Source organism: Megalopta genalis, chromosome 6, assembly GCF_051020955.1.
Source record: "Megalopta genalis isolate 19385.01 chromosome 6, iyMegGena1_principal, whole genome shotgun sequence".
Lineage (NCBI taxonomy): Eukaryota > Metazoa > Arthropoda > Insecta > Hymenoptera > Halictidae > Megalopta > Megalopta genalis.
In genome coordinates, this window is record NC_135018.1 from 22,511,879 (window position 1) to 22,534,360 (window position 22,482).

General features: G+C 33.1%; 1 protein-coding gene across 2 annotated transcripts in view; it reads right to left on the reverse strand.

Moving 5' to 3' along the window:
* The window catches only part of acj6 (abnormal chemosensory protein 6), a 76,771-nt gene that overhangs the window by 12,603 nt on the left and 41,686 nt on the right, over positions 1-22,482 (reverse strand). Inside the window, exons 2-3 of one of the 2 annotated variants that reach the window (XM_076523362.1) lie at positions 21,059-21,115; positions 6,184-6,372 (exon numbers count right to left, since the gene is read on the reverse strand). In XM_076523362.1, the coding sequence (XP_076379477.1) occupies positions 6,184-6,372; positions 21,059-21,115 (246 nt within the window). Of the gene's footprint in view, positions 1-6,165; positions 6,373-21,058; positions 21,116-22,482 lie in introns of both variants that reach the window. The other variant, XM_076523361.1, reaches the window with a different exon arrangement.

Genomic DNA, 22,482 nt, shown 5'->3' on the forward strand with positions numbered 1-22,482 from the left:
CACTGCTTTTTTTCAATCTTAACGTATTGAATAATGTTTATTACACCCCCTATAATGAAGTCGAAAAGAATCATCATTTGTTTCACCATTTGTTCATCACATGTTACAATATCACAACCAGCACACAGTGTTTAGTGCATACTTAGATTTGCATAGAATAATAAACCTAAGTACAAGACTGAACAGAATATATTTATTACAATATGTAATTCGTAATATGCAATATGTAATTGCAATATGTAATTCGTAATATTGAATGATAGTTTTAAAAATTATTTACCCGAAAAATCGTATCAATACTTTAATTATTGCATCTAGAAGTCATCGAAAAACTCTTCAGTATAATAATTCTATAATTTTTCATAATTTTAATTGTACAGTTTTTCTCAATTCTTAATTTCCATGATTTTGCAAATTAATTTTCGTGATCTTTACGTAGTCACGCGTATCTTAGTTTCCTTCATGAACTCCAAGCTGCTGTTTTATTATAATTATTTTCTCTATGATCTTTCACTAATAAAATGTGTTTCAATCGAATTTATCCATGGATATTATTATTTTACCTAAATGAATATAAATCATCATTTCTCTGCCCAAAACAATCTTGCATAGTATTATGAATCAGAAAAAACAACGATCAAACCGTACATTCATTTCGCTTTCACATAGAGAACATGCTGAAGAATTTGCTCAAAGTTCATCAATTATTATGTTTAAGTCGATACTTAAACCGCATACTTTTCGCTCGCCAGAAAAATTAAATTCTACTTATCACAGCGACATATTCTGACACAGCATAATTTTGTCTTGCACGCTTCCTTCAAAACCGAATGTTCAAGCCGATTTGTCCCAGTGTAATTAATCGTCTTTCCATTCACAACAAATATCAGCGCTTTAAAAACATTCGCGAAGTCCTCCAGATTCCGACTGAGCTGTGGTTCCGCGTGTAATTTGCTAAAAGAATTGCCGGCTTCTCCTAATTCCTGTGCGAACGTGCACTTACGGAACGTTTGCTGTCCGTGAACAGAGTGAGACACGTGTGTGTACGGAGACGTTGATGTACGCAACATTTATTCTCACGGGAATGTGCAGCACAGCGAGCTAACTGGATGGCACGGTTTCAGTCTGGAGGGTGCTACGAAATAGTATAGTTATATCAGAAATACTGAGGGCTGTGGGTGGTGGCAAGCTGTACGAAGGAGGAAGAAGGAACAGGGTTGAAACAGGATGGTGGCAAATATAGAGCGAACGAGGGACTAGCTCGGGGGTAGAGGGTACACGGTAGGGCCCCAGAGACCTCCGCAATATTTCATCATTATGCTGACACGACGGTAGGGTTAGTCGAATTTCTCCCTCGTTCTCTCTCCTCTCTTTCTCTCTCTCTCTCTCTTTCTCTCTCCTGCTATCGTTGTTTCTCTTTCGCGCAGCAACGATTCCTCTCCGTTTCTCTCGCGTTTGCTCCCGCCACTTGTGCCAATGATACAAAACTCGTTACATGCGTCCGTGAACGTAATACGTTGCGCGTTAGGCGAACCCGTAGGACATCGCCGTTATTGAATTCGTCAGCCTCGCGTATAAAAACAGACTTTATGGGACACTTGCTGTTTGACCATCTGTACGGGTGTGTAGATCGGCTTGAAGAGAGCGAGATGGCTAGCTGTAAGCGAGAAGAGGGTGCTCCGGCCACCGCACTGCGGGAAGCCAGAACTGCGATCCATACGTGTCCACTTGATGGCGAACAGATATACTCGGCATCTACAGTTGACCAACTTTTTTTTTATCGAGCCTCATCCGATTTCTCCGATGAACTTGTTGGATTTTTTATAAATACATTTGGGCCATCGTTGATCCGTTTGAACGCGAGACAATTAATCGTATACATGAATCAATAAGTAATCAAGACCTGGAGAGAGAATATTGAAATTGTCATTTTTGTGAGAACCGGGATCCTGTATTGTTTCAGAAAGTATTTATATGCGAGTGATTGACAAAGTAATTGCTACAAGGACTGGATCTCGTTTTCAGTCACGTGTGTCTTTAGAATTCGAGGTTCAAGATTCGTGTCACTCGAGAATCGGTCTTACTTTAACAATGATATATTAAGTAAGGCTTGCGGTATGTGCTTCCATTAATTTACAGTGTTTCAATATTTTTTATCGTGGAGGAAAGCATTTTTATTTTACCTTCTTTGTAATATTGTTGCATATTATGTATATCAGTATAGCTCATACGTTCCTTAGTCTAACAATTCAACCATTTTGTCGTTTGATCTATTTCCGTTTATGTTGTAGCACGAATCTTTTAAAATTGTAACATTTGTTGCATATATAAAGTGATATGATGTTGATTTTAACGAAAAAGAAAAATAGGTGAGATACTATACTAACATCTTTTATACAACTATTTTTGATGAGTATGTGAGGGTGTTTTGCTAGCAAGCAGTAAAGCAATAGAGTGAATGAACGAACAGAAGTAAAATGAATGGAAAAGCAGTCGTTTGCATTAGAGCTTTATCTTTTACGTAGGAACCTATAAAAGAGTTTTGTTCATGAATTTTTAGCAATAGTTTAGACAAATATGAACCGAATCTCAAGTATAGATTATTGTACTATTATAGTTTTACCTGCTGTGCCTTATTATATCCGCAAAACAAGGTTCCAATTAATAAATATGAAAGGGAGAATATCGAAAAGAAATTTCAATGATAAAAATTAATCAAACATAATACTTTCAGTATTACGAAATGAAAAATTAACTAGGTGACATAATGAATGAAGAGAAGAGAATTCTATTTTCAACGTTTTGGAATATTATTGCACATCAAATGTGTTTTATTATTTTGATTTTGAGTTATTGCCGATTGATACGTTTGAAAAATATTGCAAAGAACCGAATGTTTATTCATTCTGTATTAAGATTGTATCTTTCCAGAAAAATCCGTAGGAAGAGGTTTGCTTAACTTCTGATCTTCCAATTCAATTTCGGTAGTATCTTGTAAGTAGGGTTGGCACAATACAAACAAAACTCCGTCAAAATTGATTGCGTTCCGCCCAGTATGTTACGAATTGTCCCACTGGTGAGATAATGCATGAGCAACGCCCCTTCGCTCGAAAAGATCATTCCGGGTCGCTGCACATTGGTTATTTCACCCTACTGCTATACTATCCTCCACTCATGAACCTCAGATTGCTTGTATTAGCATAAAACCCCCAAACGACAGCTAGCAAATTGTAATTGAATTGGATCACAGACACGACATTCCTCGCTCATTATTATTCAGTGACTAATTTTTAAGCAAATATTTATTACTTCCTGGTCGAAGTGAAGGCGCGGCAGTACTTGACTATCCCAATGATTTAGTGATTTGTTTTGATCATTGAACGTTTACTTTTTGCATACAATTTTAAAATGCGAAACCAAAGGATACTCTGGTAAATTGATTTATTATTGATGCAATCAGGCATTAAATTTTCTTGTTTGAGATATGAAATTACTCGTGTTCCCGAGCATATTGAAAATATTAATAATTTAGACACGAAAATGAAAACTGCTGTACGCACCGTCAACGACGTTAATAAAGTGTGATTAAAAATGTAATTAATTGCATCGCATGATCAGTTATTTTCAGTTATTTAAAACCACTCACATACAATTCGTTACATTTATTTCGCGGGACATTAGCGCGGTTCGGAAACGTACTTTATCACAATAATTATTTCATTGACAAGCTTTTCCGTTGATGTAACTGTTAAGTTTTAATGAAATTATTATGGTCCGGTGTCCATTTACGCACACCATAATCTATCACAATGTAAACGGAATGACATTAATATTATTCTTATTCCATTTGCAGTATTTTATTAATCACATTATTATGAATTTTGCTGATAAAGGGTTAGTATAATATTAATAAATATTGAAGACGTAACAAAATATTTTGTAATACTGTGTTATGTACTGTAGAGAAGAAGCTTTCAATTGAGTGTACATTAGAATTTGTAATAATTGTGTAAAATATACTCTGTAATGATTAGTGTGAAATTAATATGAATCACTAACGCTGGTATTAATTCAAATATGGTACTAGTAAATTTAATGTGCAATGATACGTTAAAGTTAGCAACAATATACTATCTACTGTAATGAATAAAAATAAAGTGATGCATAACTATTATTGACTTGAGACATGCAAATCATTGCATTTTATTTCATAAATAATATAATAATAGTATCGTAAAAAACTGAGTGCAAAAACATAAAATATGTGAATATTTTAAATTATTCCTTTGTGTAATGATTGTTATTTCATACGATATAAAATGAATTGTATTCTTCTATCGCATAGGGATAGTGACATTTATTAATTCTGTAGGTACTCTTACTGATAAAGTACTATCAAATGTAAACATGAACTGCATTTTTATGAGCAATACAAATTATTATGGTTCTATAACGTATAACATGATGATTGAACTGTTTAATAAGTTTCTAAACAGTAATGATGATTGGCAAATTTTTTTCCATTGTTTAGTGTGAAACGTTTGTTATAAGCTTCTGGCACTCTGGACAAGAAATTGATAAAGTAGAAATAAATTAATAATTATTGTGTACGAAAGTATCACTTTACCTCTGTCTGAAGCAAAAGACTTCGATAGATAATCATATGTAACAATAATTACACATATATCGCTTCTCTTCGAACAGCCCATAAATATCTTAATTTTACAGGACAATTAAGCGTTATTAATTATTAGATTGCGAACTTTTATGCAAAATAAAAATTGTTTACATCGCTTTAAGATTAGAAATGATACACTGACATTTTGAAATTCTTTGAATCTTCTTACTATTTCAACGCGCTAGAGAAAAGACGAAAACTCGAGATGTATGTATTTTACACCAGACAAAGGAGAAAAGGTCATGAAATATCTCGTCCAGAGTACTAGATGAAGAAAAGGTCACAAGATAATTCTTTTGTGAAATCGAACAAAAATATTGTCGATATATTTCGGCTAAGACTATTAAAAATGTAAAATGAATAATTTATTCAAGATATCAAAAATACTGGAGATTGTATTAAATACGATCTATTTTCCCGATTCTCGTGATTTTAAAATATGTCATTAATGTACGGAGTAATTTTAAGCCTTAGCTCTCGTTTAAATATACGATGTTATACAAATATTTTTTTCATCAGTACTCTATTAGCTTTACGAAACATCCATAAATACTTTATTGATTGCTGTAATAAAACTGTGGAAGGCAGAAATGCAATTTTTGTCTAGTTCTTGAAGAAATTGGACAAAATTGCAATGCAATTCAATTTACAATAAATATACATTGATAAAGGAGAACATAAGTTTGAAATGCAAACATAAGTGTATGTGCAACTTCACCTTTCATATTTTTGTTACAACTTTTCCATAAAGCATATGTGGATCTATGGAACATAGAATTTTTACAGAACATCCTCGACAACCAAATTTTGTTCACTAATATTTCTTGGCGTTTCTGTTACATATGGATTAAATATGTACCCAAACGTTAATAATAGTAATATACGTTTGCTCGCGTTATATAAATCGCACATTTCGGCATTACGAATGCATATTATACAGGGTGGGCCGGAATTCGTAGTACAACCGAGCAAATAGGCGACAACTAAATCCTTTACAAAGTTGAACAAATTCTAAAGTCAATTTTTTAAAAAACGGAGCCCCGGATATAAAATATTATATCAATTTTTTATCTTATTTTTTCACGCAGCGTCACCTCCTTCTCGATTGTACTACGAATTCCGGCTTATTCTGTATAAATCCATCAAACAACAAAATACGTGGTAGTAAAAACATTTTTCTGTACGTCTATGACAACTTAATAAAAACTTTATCACATCTAAGCCGCACCATGAAACAGTACATGGTGACACATATACTTTCATTTACGCCATTAAATAGTAAAATTAACACCAAAGCACGATACACATTAAATTATACGAGATCTCGACGTCGACATTTTAAGGCCATTAAATTCGAGTTCGCGCAATTACCGAAACGGTTTTTGTCCAGAAAGAGCAACTGTTCATCGATGAATGATAGTGACCGCGTGTTTGTGCAGAAAATATTCATATGTGTATAGTATGTATATCAAAAAAAGCGGACTCACAAAGAGGTGTGAATGTACCTGATGATGCGGCCGGTTATTCGGATGGGGGGTTGGCATATGGGCTCCATGGTGGTAGACGGAGACGGGATCATGCTTCAGAGGCATTGGGGTGCCTGCGTTGTGTTTTCCTAAATCCGCAGCCAAAGCCTCCGCCCTCGAAAGTAAGCCGTCTTGTAGACCGCTGTTCAAGCCCCCGAATAAGTCACCCTGAAACGTTAAAAGCGACGCGTGACACTGATTGAAGAATCATGGATCATGAGTCAGGTTCAAGCTGTTCCTCGTAACACGAGGAAGCCTCGAAGAAAGTCTGTTTAAACGAATCTAAATCCCATCGGACAAATCTTGTAATGTCCTTCATACCTTGCAATCTGTCTAGTTTTTGATTTAGGATGAAAAGGATTGACAAGTGGAGAAAAAAAGGTGGCTTATTCTATTTTATGCGCATCAGTGCATCGAAATTAACCCTTTGCACTCGGATGTTTCTCGAGAGACATAGTCAGACTGCTGGTAATCATGGTACTTCCAGGATCAACAATTTTTGTTTGATAAATAGACTGCAGATCTTTATGCATCTATGGCATGCGCAGGTTTTTAAATTGCAACAAAACGTATAAATTAACAAGATCTAATTGCATTTCCATTTTATTCTTACAACGAGTAATCTTTTAGTTGGCAAGGAAACTTCTCTTTAATTCTAATTTTCGTAAAATGACGTTTGAAAATGTGAATTTGCATAAAGATACGCACTCTATTCATGAAATAGAGGATATCGAGGAGTTTCCAATGTTTTTCCATTTTTCGTTTTTTTTTTAGCGATCCTAGAAAATTCGTCGAATGCAACTATAATTGTGTGTAGTTTTCTCATTGTAGCAGAGTACTTTTGATAGAACATTTATTTACTGAAGAAAGTCTTTATACTATAATTTTGAAAACGTATCGCATAATATACTTCAAACTTTTCAAGCTATCTGGAATTAAGTTCGAGCTTGTTGTACTCGGAAAGAGCTCGGAATGAGGTATTACTTCCTCCCTTCGTTGATGTAATTTCTAATAATGAAGGAAGTTTATGCAAATTTACAGTCCCACAGGCAAACTTAAAGAAGTTGAAATTAAATAAAATTCAATTTTCTTCGTGAATAGTTTTACTACACTAAAAAAAAAATAGATTAAACTGTGTTCAGACTTGTTCAAGTTTTTATTTTATAATTAATTAAAATGCACTACAAAATATCACAATCTTCTCAGGATCATCAAATTACTGTCACGTTGGATTATTTTTTTGTCCAACAAATGCATTATAGTTTTAAGTATTACTCTTAGTTACAATTGAGTATATCATCTAAATAAATATAACATTTACAGACCTCTGGTAATGATTAATTTTGTGACAGCTTTATGATTTTGGTTTTAAAATCGAGCCAACATGAACACCACTGATGGATACAAAGTTCTTCAAATACTAAAAACTAAGTAATTACTTTTATTTAAAATCATGAGTGTATACTTAAAAATGTAATATTACACTTAGTTTTCAAAAATCATATTTGTGAATAGCTATTATTTCTAAATGTTTCTATAGCTTCGGCTGGATTGATTTTGCTTTAAAATCAGTGGATTGTATCTGTGTCTTTGAAAATGGGGACAAGCGATGAAATTTTGAACAATATACTCCATTATTGAATAAAATCTTTCTGCATATTTGTTCTTACAGCCATGGAACGTTTTAATTTTTGAGATACAAGACACAATATTTTATCAAATAAGTTGGATTATGAAAGTATGAATATTTCATCTTTTCGAAATTTTGTTTCTTATGTATAGTCCATACTTCGTAACTGTTCGAAATATTTTTACAAATATTTTTCCTCTAAATATTGTCTACTTGTTTCTAAACTCAGCTATGGTTTATACTCTACGAATTGTTCTAATTTAATGCTGCTTCACGTTTTCATTGAGTTTCGTTGATTAGAATATTTTATAAAATGATGTTTAATTGTAATTAAATCTGTAAAAAACAAATCTCAAAAATAATTCTTGAATTTTGCAAAACATTCAGTTTTGCGATATAATGATTGCGGTTAGTATACCGAATGTTCTTATGCAAATTCTTCGTTTAATACAAGTACGTGGTTCGTTTATATGTATAAATGTATCCGGTCAGAGGTCACTCTACGGACTCAACATGGCCGTCCGATCGATATACTAAAAATAGTTTTGACACTGGAACTTGGATTTAGCTTTTCGCAGACTTTGAATCACACGAAGGTTTCGTTTCAACTAACAGTACTACGAAATTTGTTGTTCTTACATTACATATTATTAAGGTAACGACTGAAACTTGTTAATTGTTTTAAAAGGAACTAAATCTGATCTTAAATAACTATGACTTTATTTCCAATAAATTTTATAAAATTCTCTTTCTTAAGTTCAACGCACTTGAATTGAAACTTATACATATTTCGTCATGATTTGCTCAACTAAGGATACATCAAAAGCGACTACATGTGACCTATGGGATTCACTAATCAAATTCGTTTGGTTATCAAATATCCTAACGGTGGCTGGACAGGATATTTTCGGGTCGAAGTGCTGCTAAACCTGGACAAGCGAAGGGGTGTGGTGAACCGCCCTCTTTATCAACTTAGATGTAGACTCACAATTATTCATGACGTCGTCTGTCGGAACGAAAATAAGTTTCATTGGCAATAATTTAACCAGCACATAATTCAATCTATTTTCTTTATATTTAAATGAAATGTTTAATAAAATTTTCAGTAATAATATCATTTTATTTGGTTATTAATATGTGCACTAGCATTGATTGCCTCGTTGATAATTCTTGCAGTTACAATATTTTAGTGAATTTTATATCTTCTTTACAATATACTAAAAGAAATAAATCTTCATAGAGAAGTTTAAATGAATTAAATGATTCTTCTTGTGAAAAATATAAGTGGTGAATGCTTCATGGTAAGGAATATGTTAAACAAAATGTATTTAATTGACATTTTTCTTGATATTTCACTTCAAGAAATATCATTTGCATTTTACAATTCCTTTAAAGTACCTTCCATTAATGTTCAACAGAATTCAAATCCAACAACGGTAATTTATGATACTTGCAGTTGCAATGAGTAATTTGTGTTGACAATAACGTTGGCCGCTCATGCTTACGCTTCAAAAACGATGTACAGTATTAAATTATTATTAGTTAAATAATTATGATTTACGTGCAATGTACACACCCCGTAAATTTTTCTTAATTCAGAATGTTTACTATTTTACTAATTTGAATTAATATTGGAGGCATTATTACATATCGCACAGCAATCGACCAAATAACTGTTATTCCAATGTTTCTTTGGTTTCTTGAATTTCAAATTCAAACAGGAAGCGAAAATTAGTTAGTTAGTTGGCACAAATTGTCATCCTGCAAATATTCTGCCGCACGATGCGAATGACCTTTCGCCACAGTGTGCCTTAGTTAGTTAATTATCCCTAAACTGCGAATACTCTTTTTTACACTAAATTTTATGAAAACAGAAACAAGGGAATCACTTCATTAATTAATTGAAAGAGACGCTGTAGTCAAAATAAAGTAATGGTAGTATTATTTGATTCATATACACGTTATATTGTATTTTAAAAATGTCATAAATGCATAAAGATCCATAGTCTAATCATCACTCACAATTTCTACATTGTTAATATTGTAGAATTTATAATAACAAATATTCAGTGCGACAATATAATTATCTTGATCAAAGCAAGTTGGATATTCGTAATTTCATCAAAATTGTGCATACTATTTGAGAATGACCTTATGAATTAATACGTCTGGTATTATATGTTCCATGTTTGTTCATCTTGTGGTTCAACATTATTAGTGTCAATCATATCAATGTGCTGTCATTTTATTGTGAAGAATCTATAATTATAATGTCATATAGTCATGTCACTGGTAGCACATTACAATTAAAATGGCAGCAGTGAATCACGTAATTTCATGGAAACAATGATAAATGACGAACAATCGTGGGTGAAGGAGTAATACAATCATTTTTCCGGCGACATATTAATAACAGTTGCGAATCGAATTCATGGCTTCGCCTTGTCTAGATACGCTTGTATAGCGTGGCAATCGATATTATATGGGATATTTTGCGTCACCTGCATCTGTTACTCGCGGCGTATTGCAAGGTTTGTCTGCCATGCGAGGACTACTATCGTATTATTTCAAGAAAATTGTATCGATTTTAATGCGCTACGTTAGAACTTTCCACCGTAACAAATTTCTTGGTGAATTAATTTCAATTTGGAAACGTCTTATCGTGGAGTTAAATTAGACCCATAGCAAAAATTTGGTAATGCATATTTATACATTACATATGTATTCTAGACCATAATGTATCTTTACTGTTATAAATTCGACATTAAAATTATATTTTATGCACTCATTTGACGAACAAATGTATTTGTAACGAATTTTATTAGTAGAAATATTAGAAGATACATTGACTTTTTATTCGAGTAAATACAATGGTTTTAATTTATTATATTATATTATTTAATTGATTATATATTCTATAAGAAACTAATTTATTTTGTTCAAGAAGATATTCACCCTGTCTAAATATTCATTTTTATCTAACTGAAAAATTATGAATTTATCAAGCAATCGTTGTTATACAAATGATCACAGATTATGATATCGACATCATTATAAAAATTAATTCTTCACACTTTATTCGAAAGCGTATCTAGAAAATTAATATGTTTTCATTCAGTGAAATGCTTGATCTCTTTCATTAGCTTGGTAACATCCCGGTATGCTAACGACTAACTTCTTCAGATTATGAAACAGACATCAGTATAATGACATTTCTCTCAAACTGTATGTTCTATAATAAACGATCTCTTATCGGATTTACATCTGAAGACTAGGGCAATCAATATCGCGTACTGATGTTTTTCGCTCTGAATTTGATAGAAGCGTATTGTCGCTTTCATAAAAATCCTTTTTGCAGTTAATTCAATTAACTCTGTGTTAAAAACATTATGACGATCAACTTTATCAATTTTGTGTATTCAAATTATTCTGTTCAATCAGTTTTAATATTTTTTGCTTCTATAACCACGTGAACACGAATCTGAAAGAAAATATTTTTCTGCATCTCTTTTAGTTTTTGAGAATTTGAATTTTGAAAAAAGAATCGCACTTTTATCTGGGAATTTTAACTAAAATACTTTTTGCATCTTCGAGGTAGCGTGTATCATATTTTTCTATAAGCATTGAAACAGCCATTGGTTTTAATGATTATGGCATGATTGTCCTTCTTAAAATTTCCTATTATTTGTTTATTCTTCATTATATATTCTTCATTTAGTCTACAACGATCTTCTTCCTTTTCAAAATAGGTACTGAATATCGGTTGGAATATCGGTGCTATTTATTATAATATCAATAGTGGTATCAATTCTATGAAGTTTGTGTAACTATTTTGAAATCGGTTCTAATAATAATGCTAGACTTCCTGTTACGGATCAGATTTCCTGTTACGAATTAATATATGTATAGTGTGGTCCATCAAGATTTACCACCTAAATTACTTGGAAATCGTTAACAACAATGAATTTATTATCCTTCGCCTCACTTATTTGCACAAAGAACTTTTTATCATTACGTATAATAAGATTATAGCACATTAATATGTGTCATGTAATAGGAAGAAAAGCAAACAAAAAGGGAGAAAAACAAGAGTGAGACAAAAAAATAAATGACGCGCGAAATCCAATTATATTAATCACCAGTGAATGCTAGTGAATAGTTACTAAGGAAATTGATTCTATTAGAAAATTAGTTGAGTAATTCGCAAATTGAATCCAAACAATTACATGTATTTATCGTCGTAAATTTTTCATGTGTACGTCAAGTTTCAATAATAGAAAACTCAATTAATCGATTAAGAATCAACAACAGTTCGCTGTCGCGCAAGAATCAATAACCTGAAACGAGTATAAATTGACATAGTTGCATTAATATAGTATACAAAAGGATACCTTATAAAACAAAATTTGTCATCAAAGAAATTAAATATGGTAAAATATGATGGTAAATAATTCTGCAATTTTGTAGTGCCATTAACATGGAAGTTAATAAAGAATCTTATTTTGATTACATTGGATATCTACTGTTAACGTTAACTAATGAATTTTCTTTAACGAAGTTTGCAGCTATAATTTCGGGCAACAATTTGATCTACGTCCGATGTCATTTCTGTTTTATGAAATAACAATCGAAATTGATTGATTGTCAAAGCAGTTCGATTGTGACTTTCTGTGTCACGGATCTTCATCAAACTTGTATGGGTCTGTTACAAACAATTCGTCTCATCGAATTGTACTTTATTGACTAATGGATAATGGAGTATTGTACTTCAACACTTTTTTATGTACTCGATGAGAAACTTTTACAATGCAAATTTGAATTCCTCATTTTTGTGAAATACCTACTCTACGTTGTGTTTTATTTTCATTTGATTGGTATATATTATACATATCCGGACTATCAGAACTGAGCCGGTTACTGTGGAGTGAGCAATTGTTATGCCTTCTGTTCATTACCGGCCTTAATTAACTTATATATGATAATATTTTTGTTCAAGATAATTTTTCTCTTATATAAAACAGCAATAAAGCACTCACAAAATATTAAGAAGTAGCACTGTATGTGACATAGAAACGAGTTTAATGCTATTTCAATGTTTATTGATGGCGTAATCAATACGCTATATTATTTATAGATTAATAGCGCATACACAAATGATATTAGTTTGCCGGAAACAGTAGCAGCATGGCAAATAGATCAGCGAAATTGAAAAGTGATGGAACGAAAAAGTTTTGTTAAAGTTAGAAAATTCTCAGTTGTTTACCGTATGAATAGTTCTGCTATGTTAGACAAGACTGAAAGGGATTCGCTATCCACTTATTTCATTATCAACTGTGATGTTCGCATGGATCAATATTGCATGCGAAAACCACCGTCGTACATCAATGCTTCGATTATTTATGAACTCCTTTGGTCTCCGTAGAGTACGTGTACCTACTCACTGTCTGTAGGTTGCTGAACTACCGCCACTCTTTCTAATTTCGAAGTTCCTTTGTGCACCACCATCCCCCGTTTCTGCAGAGAAGACGCCGTTTACCAGTATATTTCCCTTTCATTTTACAATCTAATAATCCGTTCCCCACGTGGTTCGCAGAACATGCAAGACAGTTTCCGAAAAGTTCATTTACGACGATGAAAGGTTCAGTATTGTTATTTTTATGCATTTGACATATGTACATACGATTTCGTCGAAATATTGTTGTCAGGCGTCGTTTGTATTTGACGTGTAATTTAATTAATTGTTGCATTCTTTTTATTTTCTTTAACATTTTGAACACGCGTGTTAAAGTTGGAGACTTATACATTGTCATTATCGGACTGCAAATATTTATGGAATATAAAAGCTACTCAAGTTAGTCGTAAAAAATAAATAGAAAGTCGGAGAAGATGTTATTCATCTTTTAGTAACTTTTAAGTTAAAAATATTATAATAACATCCATACATTCGAATTGATTTCACAATTTTCTATTTAACCTACTTATTTTTTATCATAAAATAGGCAGTCCGGTCATTACGTATATATGCAAAATTATCGTTGCAATATTGTAATTTTATAACAAAACTGTTAAACGTGAAAACAATTTCTCGCTATGAGTTTTTGAGTGTTACAAATTACTAACATGTGTTAGACTATTTTCAAAATACTAAAACACTATATTGGCTCACAAAGTGGTTTCTTTTGTCAAAATTCTATCTAAAGACTGATACTGATAATAAGAATGGAAGAGAAACAGTTGCAGTCTGCAAAAATAAAACATGTATTAGGTCATTAAGTATGAAATGCATACTTTACTCTGTAATTTTACTATAAAATCTAACTAATTATGAATTTCATAGTTAATGACTTAATACCTTGTATTTGAAATATCGTGTACGAACTTGAGGGCGAACATCACCCTTCATGATGACGCCATAATCCTGAATAAATTATTACCTCAGTCAAATGACTTTTTTGATACTTTTCTTGCAACCTGTACCTACGATATCATAAATCATGTCTTGATAAATAATTCAGTATAGTTGTCTAACAAAAGCATAATGTAAAAATACCTTTCAGATTCTCTGTAGAATATAACTGAACATAGGTGCAGAAAAAGGAATGATGTAATTGACGAAATTGTATGTCTTTCTATATGAAACGCACCTGCCAGATAGGTCCAAATATATGCCCCAAAAATTATTAGAATTTAACTTATCCAACATTTTCTGCAAATCAATCCCAATTAAGCTATAATTAAATATAATACAAATATTTTTTTGTCATCAGTCATTATGTCATTAATCAGTTTTACATCATAGAATGTTTTTTTAAAATAACAAATTGTAATGGCAATCAAATTTTAATTCTATTCGTAACATATTCATATAAGCCTATTATCGCAAAAAGAATTATTTTGTCCACCAAGTTTCAAGTATAATCGAATCACTGTACGTCGACAACGTGTAGTCACATAGTAAAAACGATCCCATTCACTGCGTGACAAACAGTGCCGCTAAGAGAAACAAATACTGCACTTAAGCAAAGTGTTAATAGGACGATAAATTCTAGATTACCTTTTCTCTTGAAACGAGGGGGAAGGACTTGCGTTGAGGGCAGTAGTTCTAGCTATAGAAGCTCCATGTGTACTCTACCGACCAAGAGTATCTGGACACTTACGAATTGCAAATATTAGTGAAATATCTAGCGAAAATAAACGTTTTGCTTCATTTCCAAGATTTTTACTATAAGTATATCATATTATTATAGTAGATTACGTTTGAACGATTAGATTACGTTTGTATAAGATCACGCTGGCAAGCATTAAAACTAACAATATGCGCATTGATAATGTTAATTATCCTACGAACGTTTTTTTCATTTCGTCTACGCCAGAATTTCGCTACTCGGATTGCGGACGAATTTGCTAGTTGGCGGTTTTACTGAACGCGCGTTTTGAAACCATTAATATTATAAAACTATGAATATTATAAAACTATTAATGTCATATTAGCCGTTTATTGTTGGTCATTCTGATGGCCATAAATTCCCTTGCCGCATGTTATGCTGATGACTTGTTGTTTCCAACTTTATGATTCTTGTATCCGTTTGATATTTATGAACCAATGCTAATTGGACTAGTTATGCATGCGAAAATGGTGAGAACTAGAATCATTTTTTAAAAAGGGATTTAATTAGATTTAATTAGAACTGAAATAACATAGGCAACTCTTACTTCACCGCCAATCATTTCACCGCCAATAACAATCACTTCACCGACTTATTATCACATATTTAGAATGTTACTTTGTTAATACATGATTAATATGTAATGTGAATTAGTACATAAAAATAATACAAAAATGCATATGCATACACAAAACATATATGATAAAGTAGCATAACTTATTACAATTAACAATTACGATCATTAATAAGGATCTTTGTATAAAGTCTTATTTTCATACTTAATCGCAAAGAAGCTAAAATCACAAAATTTACCTGTACTGATTAAACGATTCCTTGCGAAGAAAATAAAATGAGAACGTTGTCAATATGATTCGCGTCTCTTTCAGGCACATATAAAGATTCGTAGCTTATTAAGATCATCTATTTATGCAGCGAGTAAAATAAGTGATACTTATACGAGACGTATAAAATTTGCAGACTCCTAATCACGAATGAGTCATCGAAAATGTTTAAAACATAAACGTGCGAAAAATGCTAAAAGACGCTGGATAAAGATCTTTACGGACTGCTTTCGCGTAAAGTCGATTGGAAACATTAGGTCTCATTAATATTTATTGAAATAAGCATGAATATCCAAGAAAAATGTCCAATTTCCAGAAAACTTGAAAATATTTCAGAAATACGGTAAGAACACCGTAAATAGATTAGAAACGACAGTTTTCGCGTGAAATAAACTGAGAACACTAATTCTTATTAAGATTTATCTTCAGAAACATTGAAAATATCGCGAAAGTGAAGGACACTGCAAATCGATTGGAAACAGCAGTTTCGCGTGAAATAAACTGGGCATGTTAATTCTGATTGAGATCTATCGAAATATGCATAAATAGCGAAACCAAATACGATGTGGCAGCAGTTTTCATTTCATTCGAAGAATTGGAATGACAAACTCTAGTTGTTCTTTCTAATTTACGGCACTATTTGTGGATGTCGGCAGAGGTTCTCCCAAGACATCGACTGGTAGGAGCGGGACAGAAATGAGAAAAGCGACGGTAACGCCGAGCAACGGATACAGATTACTCTTGTTAACTATGTAGTTAGCACCTCGTGCAGTTGTTTAGCAAAGTTTCTGCGGAGTCTCCCTTCAGGTCTCGATCCGGTACGTCCCCGTGGTTAATAGAGTCATTTTTCCGAGCTGCCTGCGGCAAACCCACCCGTTAAATACGTCTTCCTACACCCGCACGTTAAAGATTAGCCAATTACAATTGAATTATCGCACCCTACGAACCGTCCGTGTAATTTATCTGCTCGAGTTGATTTGCGAGAACACGGGAATGATTAAGCTCGTAACGTAGCGCGTTTTACGAAGCATTATATTTAACTTGTTCCCCATTTAACTATATTTCGAGCAATAACTCTCATGCTCGAAGCGATTACGGTATAAATTAAGAAGATCTCGTAGACTCGACGAGCCAACGGAACACTAATAAGACAAGGAACAATGAAGTTCCTTGATGTTAATAAAGCGATAATAATTTGGTTTACATAGTTTCAAAGGATTATTTGTTACAAACAATCCAATGCAAAACGAAAAGTATTTGTACCAATAACTAAGAACAGAGTTTACGCGAAGATGTACTTTTTCATTCAATAATTCTATTAAAAGAAATATAATGTAACATTATTTCTTCTCATATTTCATTATTCTACGCTAATTGAACTTGTGGCAACTATTTCTTATTAATTGCTTAACGCACATATTTTACGGATTCGTTAACGTTTTGCAAATTGTTAAGAAGGTTGTATCGACTTTTATTCAAGCATTACAATACATTTTCATTTCGTACATCGTTCCAAAATGGGAAAAGAGAGGGTACCGCTGTTGTCAGAATGAAATAAACTGTATAAATAAAACAGGTAGACCTGAATGTTATGGTGAACGCAGCACAACCCGATGCACTTGAACACAACACACATTCATGACTATATAATGCCTGCTGTTCTGTTTTCCATGCCGCAGTGGCAATTGAAAATGAGCCCGTGGCTTAAAATAAAAACAATCGAGAATTCAGAAGGGGTTCGTTTGATTGACGGTGAACTGCATTTTAAAATCTGCAACTGGCAAAATGCATTACCATTATCGCAGCCATTTATGTCCTTATCATGCAATAAAACAACTGCTTTTCTCTTTATGGTTGTTTTATCAAAATATTCTTCACGCGAATGCGCAGAATTAAATTTTGACAAACTGTAACGAACGGACGTCGCGTACAAATACCAAATGGGAAATGATTGTCTTATTCGTTTTACTCATTCTGTTTTATTTGTCCATTATACGAAATAATTTTCATTGCGAGGGAGCCCCTATGACTGACTATTATAATCACTACAAACACGATAATGTTCAGCAAACACGAACTACAGTTTTTCACTTTGGTTGTCAATAAGTTAATTTTCATTTTCGCCCGATATTTTTCTATACAGTAAATTCATCCCGATTCTCCCTTAGCTTGTAAACAAAAATGAACAATTTGAGAACAGAAGACGCGATTATTCATGTCCTGCGGCTCGTTTTTACAGACGTCGATTGTCAACAACTATAAAAACGAGCCGCGAGATCTGTATTTTTTGTCTATACTCTTCTAAATACAAGATCATATTATCTCATAAGATCATAAACACTTCCAACATGTTTAAATAACGTTTGAATAGAGCGGAACGCCTTCAACACACTAATTTCGTTCGACATTTTTGAATTGACTCTGAATATTAAAAGCCCCAGGCAAATGTAACCACACTCCATAGAGTGTTACTCTATTTATTATTCAGATACTGTAACAAACTATCACAAAATTTCGCTTTTGATTAAGAAAGTGAAATAGTCCGCCTGCTGGTTATCAAAACCCAAAGTTCTCGTTAGCGTTGTTTACCGGAAATCTAATGTTACTATTTCAACAATCGCTGCCGTCCGATCGCTGATCGTCAAGATAAAAGAAGAATGACGATTCCAAAGTGTGCATTGCAACGCGCTCTGTCCGCGAGAAAAGTTGACGATTAAAAACGACAGTTATTTAAGTCTAAATGCAGCTCGTACTCGAACCGGTGCGATGGTCGGCGGATATCGCAAATTGGGACAATTATGTTATTTCCGTCCGATAACCTACATCGCAAAGTAGTCTGCGACATGAATTAATAAATTCTTCCAGAAAATCTGACATCTGACATGAAAGTGAGCAGACTGTTCAAATTATCACTTGCATGGCGGAGTACCTACTGTTTAGAGTAACGAGTACCTATATTGCCGTCGCGGCGCGGCGTCGCGCCGCCGTTCGCCGACTATGATCAAATTCCGTTTTGGTAGTGACACAGACGGGACTGAACCCCGGCGTCACCGTCATCGATATAGAACCTTTCCAAATTTATATCGCGCTCGATATTTTCCCGCTGGAAGCTCTCCCTCTCCCTCTCCCTCTCCCTCTCTTTCTCTCTCCCTCTCTCTCTCTCTCTCTCCCACTCTCCTTCTCTCTCTCCACTCTCTAGCGACGCGGCGCGCCGTCTGTTCTGCCCGCGTAACTTGTCGCCGCGGGCGCATTCGATACTCTCCGCTAATAATTGATGCCGTTCATTGGATAACGCAATTACCGGTGTATTAATGATGCGAATTGCGAAACGCGGCGTCGTGTCGTGAATTATTGTTCGTTTAATGCGTGGAGATTGCGATATGAAATATTGCCGTCCATCAGATTGCCGAATAAAGTAATACGTTTTGTAATGTGCGGTCAGACTCGTGCACCGATCGGTTTCATCGTTATCACCGGGAGCTGGTATTTCAGCGAAAAAAATAATAAGTTGATGCGTTGGTTAGTTTCCAATATTCATCGAATTAATTGGAATTATTGTCAGGAATGACAAGAAGTTTACTTGAAACGATTTAATTAACTAGATGCAACACTAAGCGTCGCACAAAATGCTGTGAACGTTTCATTGAAACGTTCGGCTAAGTTAACGATTCTACAGAGAAATCACTACAGCGTTTTTAATTAATTTAGTTAATTATACCGTATCAAATAAACTTCTCGTCATTTCTGACAATGTGTTATGGAACCATTACATTGAACCTAATATCACTGTTTAGCGCGGAAAACACGCATTACACTTAAGAAATGACGTGTAATAAGTGGTTCGTGAATTCGGGACATATTTGCTTGCAAATGATTAGTAAGAACAAAATAGTGAATCTACAATTTAATCTCTGACACCTAGTACGCTTGATTGGTCGCTCGATAACTGAGAACGCCAACTCGAAAGCTTCGAGTTTTACTCTTGTCGAGCAGCAATTGTATTTAAAAATAGTACTTTGTTTAAATAATACTGAAGAATGCTATGTCTTTATTTTTGTTTTGTTTTGCCAATTTGATTATGTGTTCACAAAGAAATAATTTTCAGTAATACATACATTTAGAACATTTCTCTTATAATTAGACTGTGGTAATTATGCACTGATAACTTACAGTACATTGAAGGGTGTAAAGACAGCATAGACAAAATTTTTTGCAGCGCATTGTAAACAGTTTTTATTTAGAATTCTCGTCCATTTATGGATGAATCATAAAAATTGCATAAACGATCGTAGTCTAGTTACAATACCAACAAAGTTGTGAACAGCGACTATGTATGTTTTAAAGCAGTTGCAATGTTTGCTGCATTTGTGGAAACTGTAAGCGACGCATGGCCCTTTTTATAGCACACAAACTATCTCCCATCACCTCATCGTACATCTTAATAATCAATTTACTACTAACCATAATCGTAACCACGAGTTAGCGAGTTTATGTTAGCCAAGCCGCCATTACTACGTGGCTTCGTAAACCATAAATATTATGGAACATTTCCTATAAAGCAACAGAGTTCGCTGCACTATTCCCATTCTCTTCGTTCGTCTAGTTTTTACGCTTTCGTTCCTACTTTTATTGTTTTAATAATGCTCTATAGATTATTTATACTATTTCCTATAATTTTCATATCTTTTGCTTATTACGAATGCACAGACCGATAAAAGTAATTAACCAGAAACAGTGTAATTTCTATTGTATCATATGGTAGGAAAAAATTTATACAAAAATTGAGAAAGATCAAATGTTTACCGTATAATGCGAACAGAAAAATATCTGATTTACATTTTTGCAAGCAAAAAGAGATAAACAATTACAAGAAAATTTCCTTTTTGTACGAATAATTTTAATAAATGGAAATCACAATGAATCAACATTAAATATATTACATTTCGATCAACTCTACGTGTCGTAACATTTCAAATATTTATATCCACCACAAAGGAGTTCATGAGTTACCGAGTATCCACTCATAAATTTCTTACTTGATTTGATTTTTCATAATAGAAATGAAAATCCTTTGATAATTTACGATTGTTTATACATGAATGTATAATGTTGATTATTCGCAACACCGTTTGTGTTTATTTCACTAATCTGGTGTTACTGTTTACAGCTACAAACATGACTACAATAAAAAATTTATAGTGTTGGTTTGTACTCACGTTATGCCTCGGAGACCAGGAATTGCACATAATGGAAGCATCTTCCAATATACGACTCTGTAAAACGAAAACATTGCGATTTTAAAATGTTTCAGTTCATACTATACTTTTATATAATTTGCTATTCATGTTTCAAAGCACTATTGAAATTTTTGTTCGTAGTTACTTTTCTATTTTTTGAAACATCACCTAATTAATATCATCAAAATATACCAACAAATAAATCGAATAATTATAATTGAATCTGTTGAAGAACACTTTTATTTGTCCAAAAATCTTATAAATACTGGAATGTAGCGTAATTTGAATACAAAATTTGTAATTTATAAATGTTTTATTACATACATACATATATATAATACAAAATTTTTAAAAATGGTAAAGCTTTATTTTCTTGCAATATTTCAAAATATATTAAATTGTAATCTACATCCTAACGTGATTTTGGTATCTACTACTAAGTTTTTACTAAACTTTTAAAAATAGTTTCTACAGCTATACCAATTTTACACAATTTGATAGTAATGCATTAAAATAAGGGTCAGTTGTCCCTGAAAGTTCGAGATCAGAATATTAATGAAATCATTGCAAATGTGTAGATAAATGTAATCGACACGACGGAGCAATGTATTGTATAAAGCAATTCTATGTTTGAATACGTTCGTCGACTTCTTGTCCGAAATGTCATTGAACTCGCAGCGATAGGTGTCGAGAACTTATGAGCCAAATCAGAAATGGAAAGCTAGTCAAATTTTCTAACGTCACGATTTAATCCCGACGATCCGTCTAGACTAGGCGTCATAAATGTTAATTGCTCGTGAAGTCGCTAACTGATATTGCCGGGAAGGTTTTCTATCTTCTCATTCGGCAAAATAAATAAACTCGAATTACAATTGAAATGTGAAATATTAGAAAGAAATTATCATGTGTATTTTAGGTCGCTTACACATATTTAACAGTGTAATTTATATTTCGGCTATGAGTCTTCGTGGAAGTCCTCGTTTTAAGAAATTTCTTGAGCAGAGTAAATACATCAAATTTATTCAATTTACATTTTCTAAAACATAGCGACATTGAAAATTAAATTGGTGCGAGTTTCAAATCTTTTTAGAGGTAATTAGACGTATAATTTCAATCTTTGTAATAACAGAATGAAACTAAATATGCGTTATTCTAATATTTGAACATTGGAATGACCTAATCTGTGTAATTCTATAATCGATATTAGAAGGCGCAGATTTTATGCGACATTATCCTAATCTAAGGGTCAGTTAACAACATGAGTAAGGTTAGGGCTACTGATGATTGCTTTTGGGCTTTGGCAAATAAATTATGAGGGTCAATGTACCATTGACCTCAGAATTACATAGGGGAGCAGATCGCAAGATGGGGACGCTAAGAAAAATGATTTTAATAGATAGTAC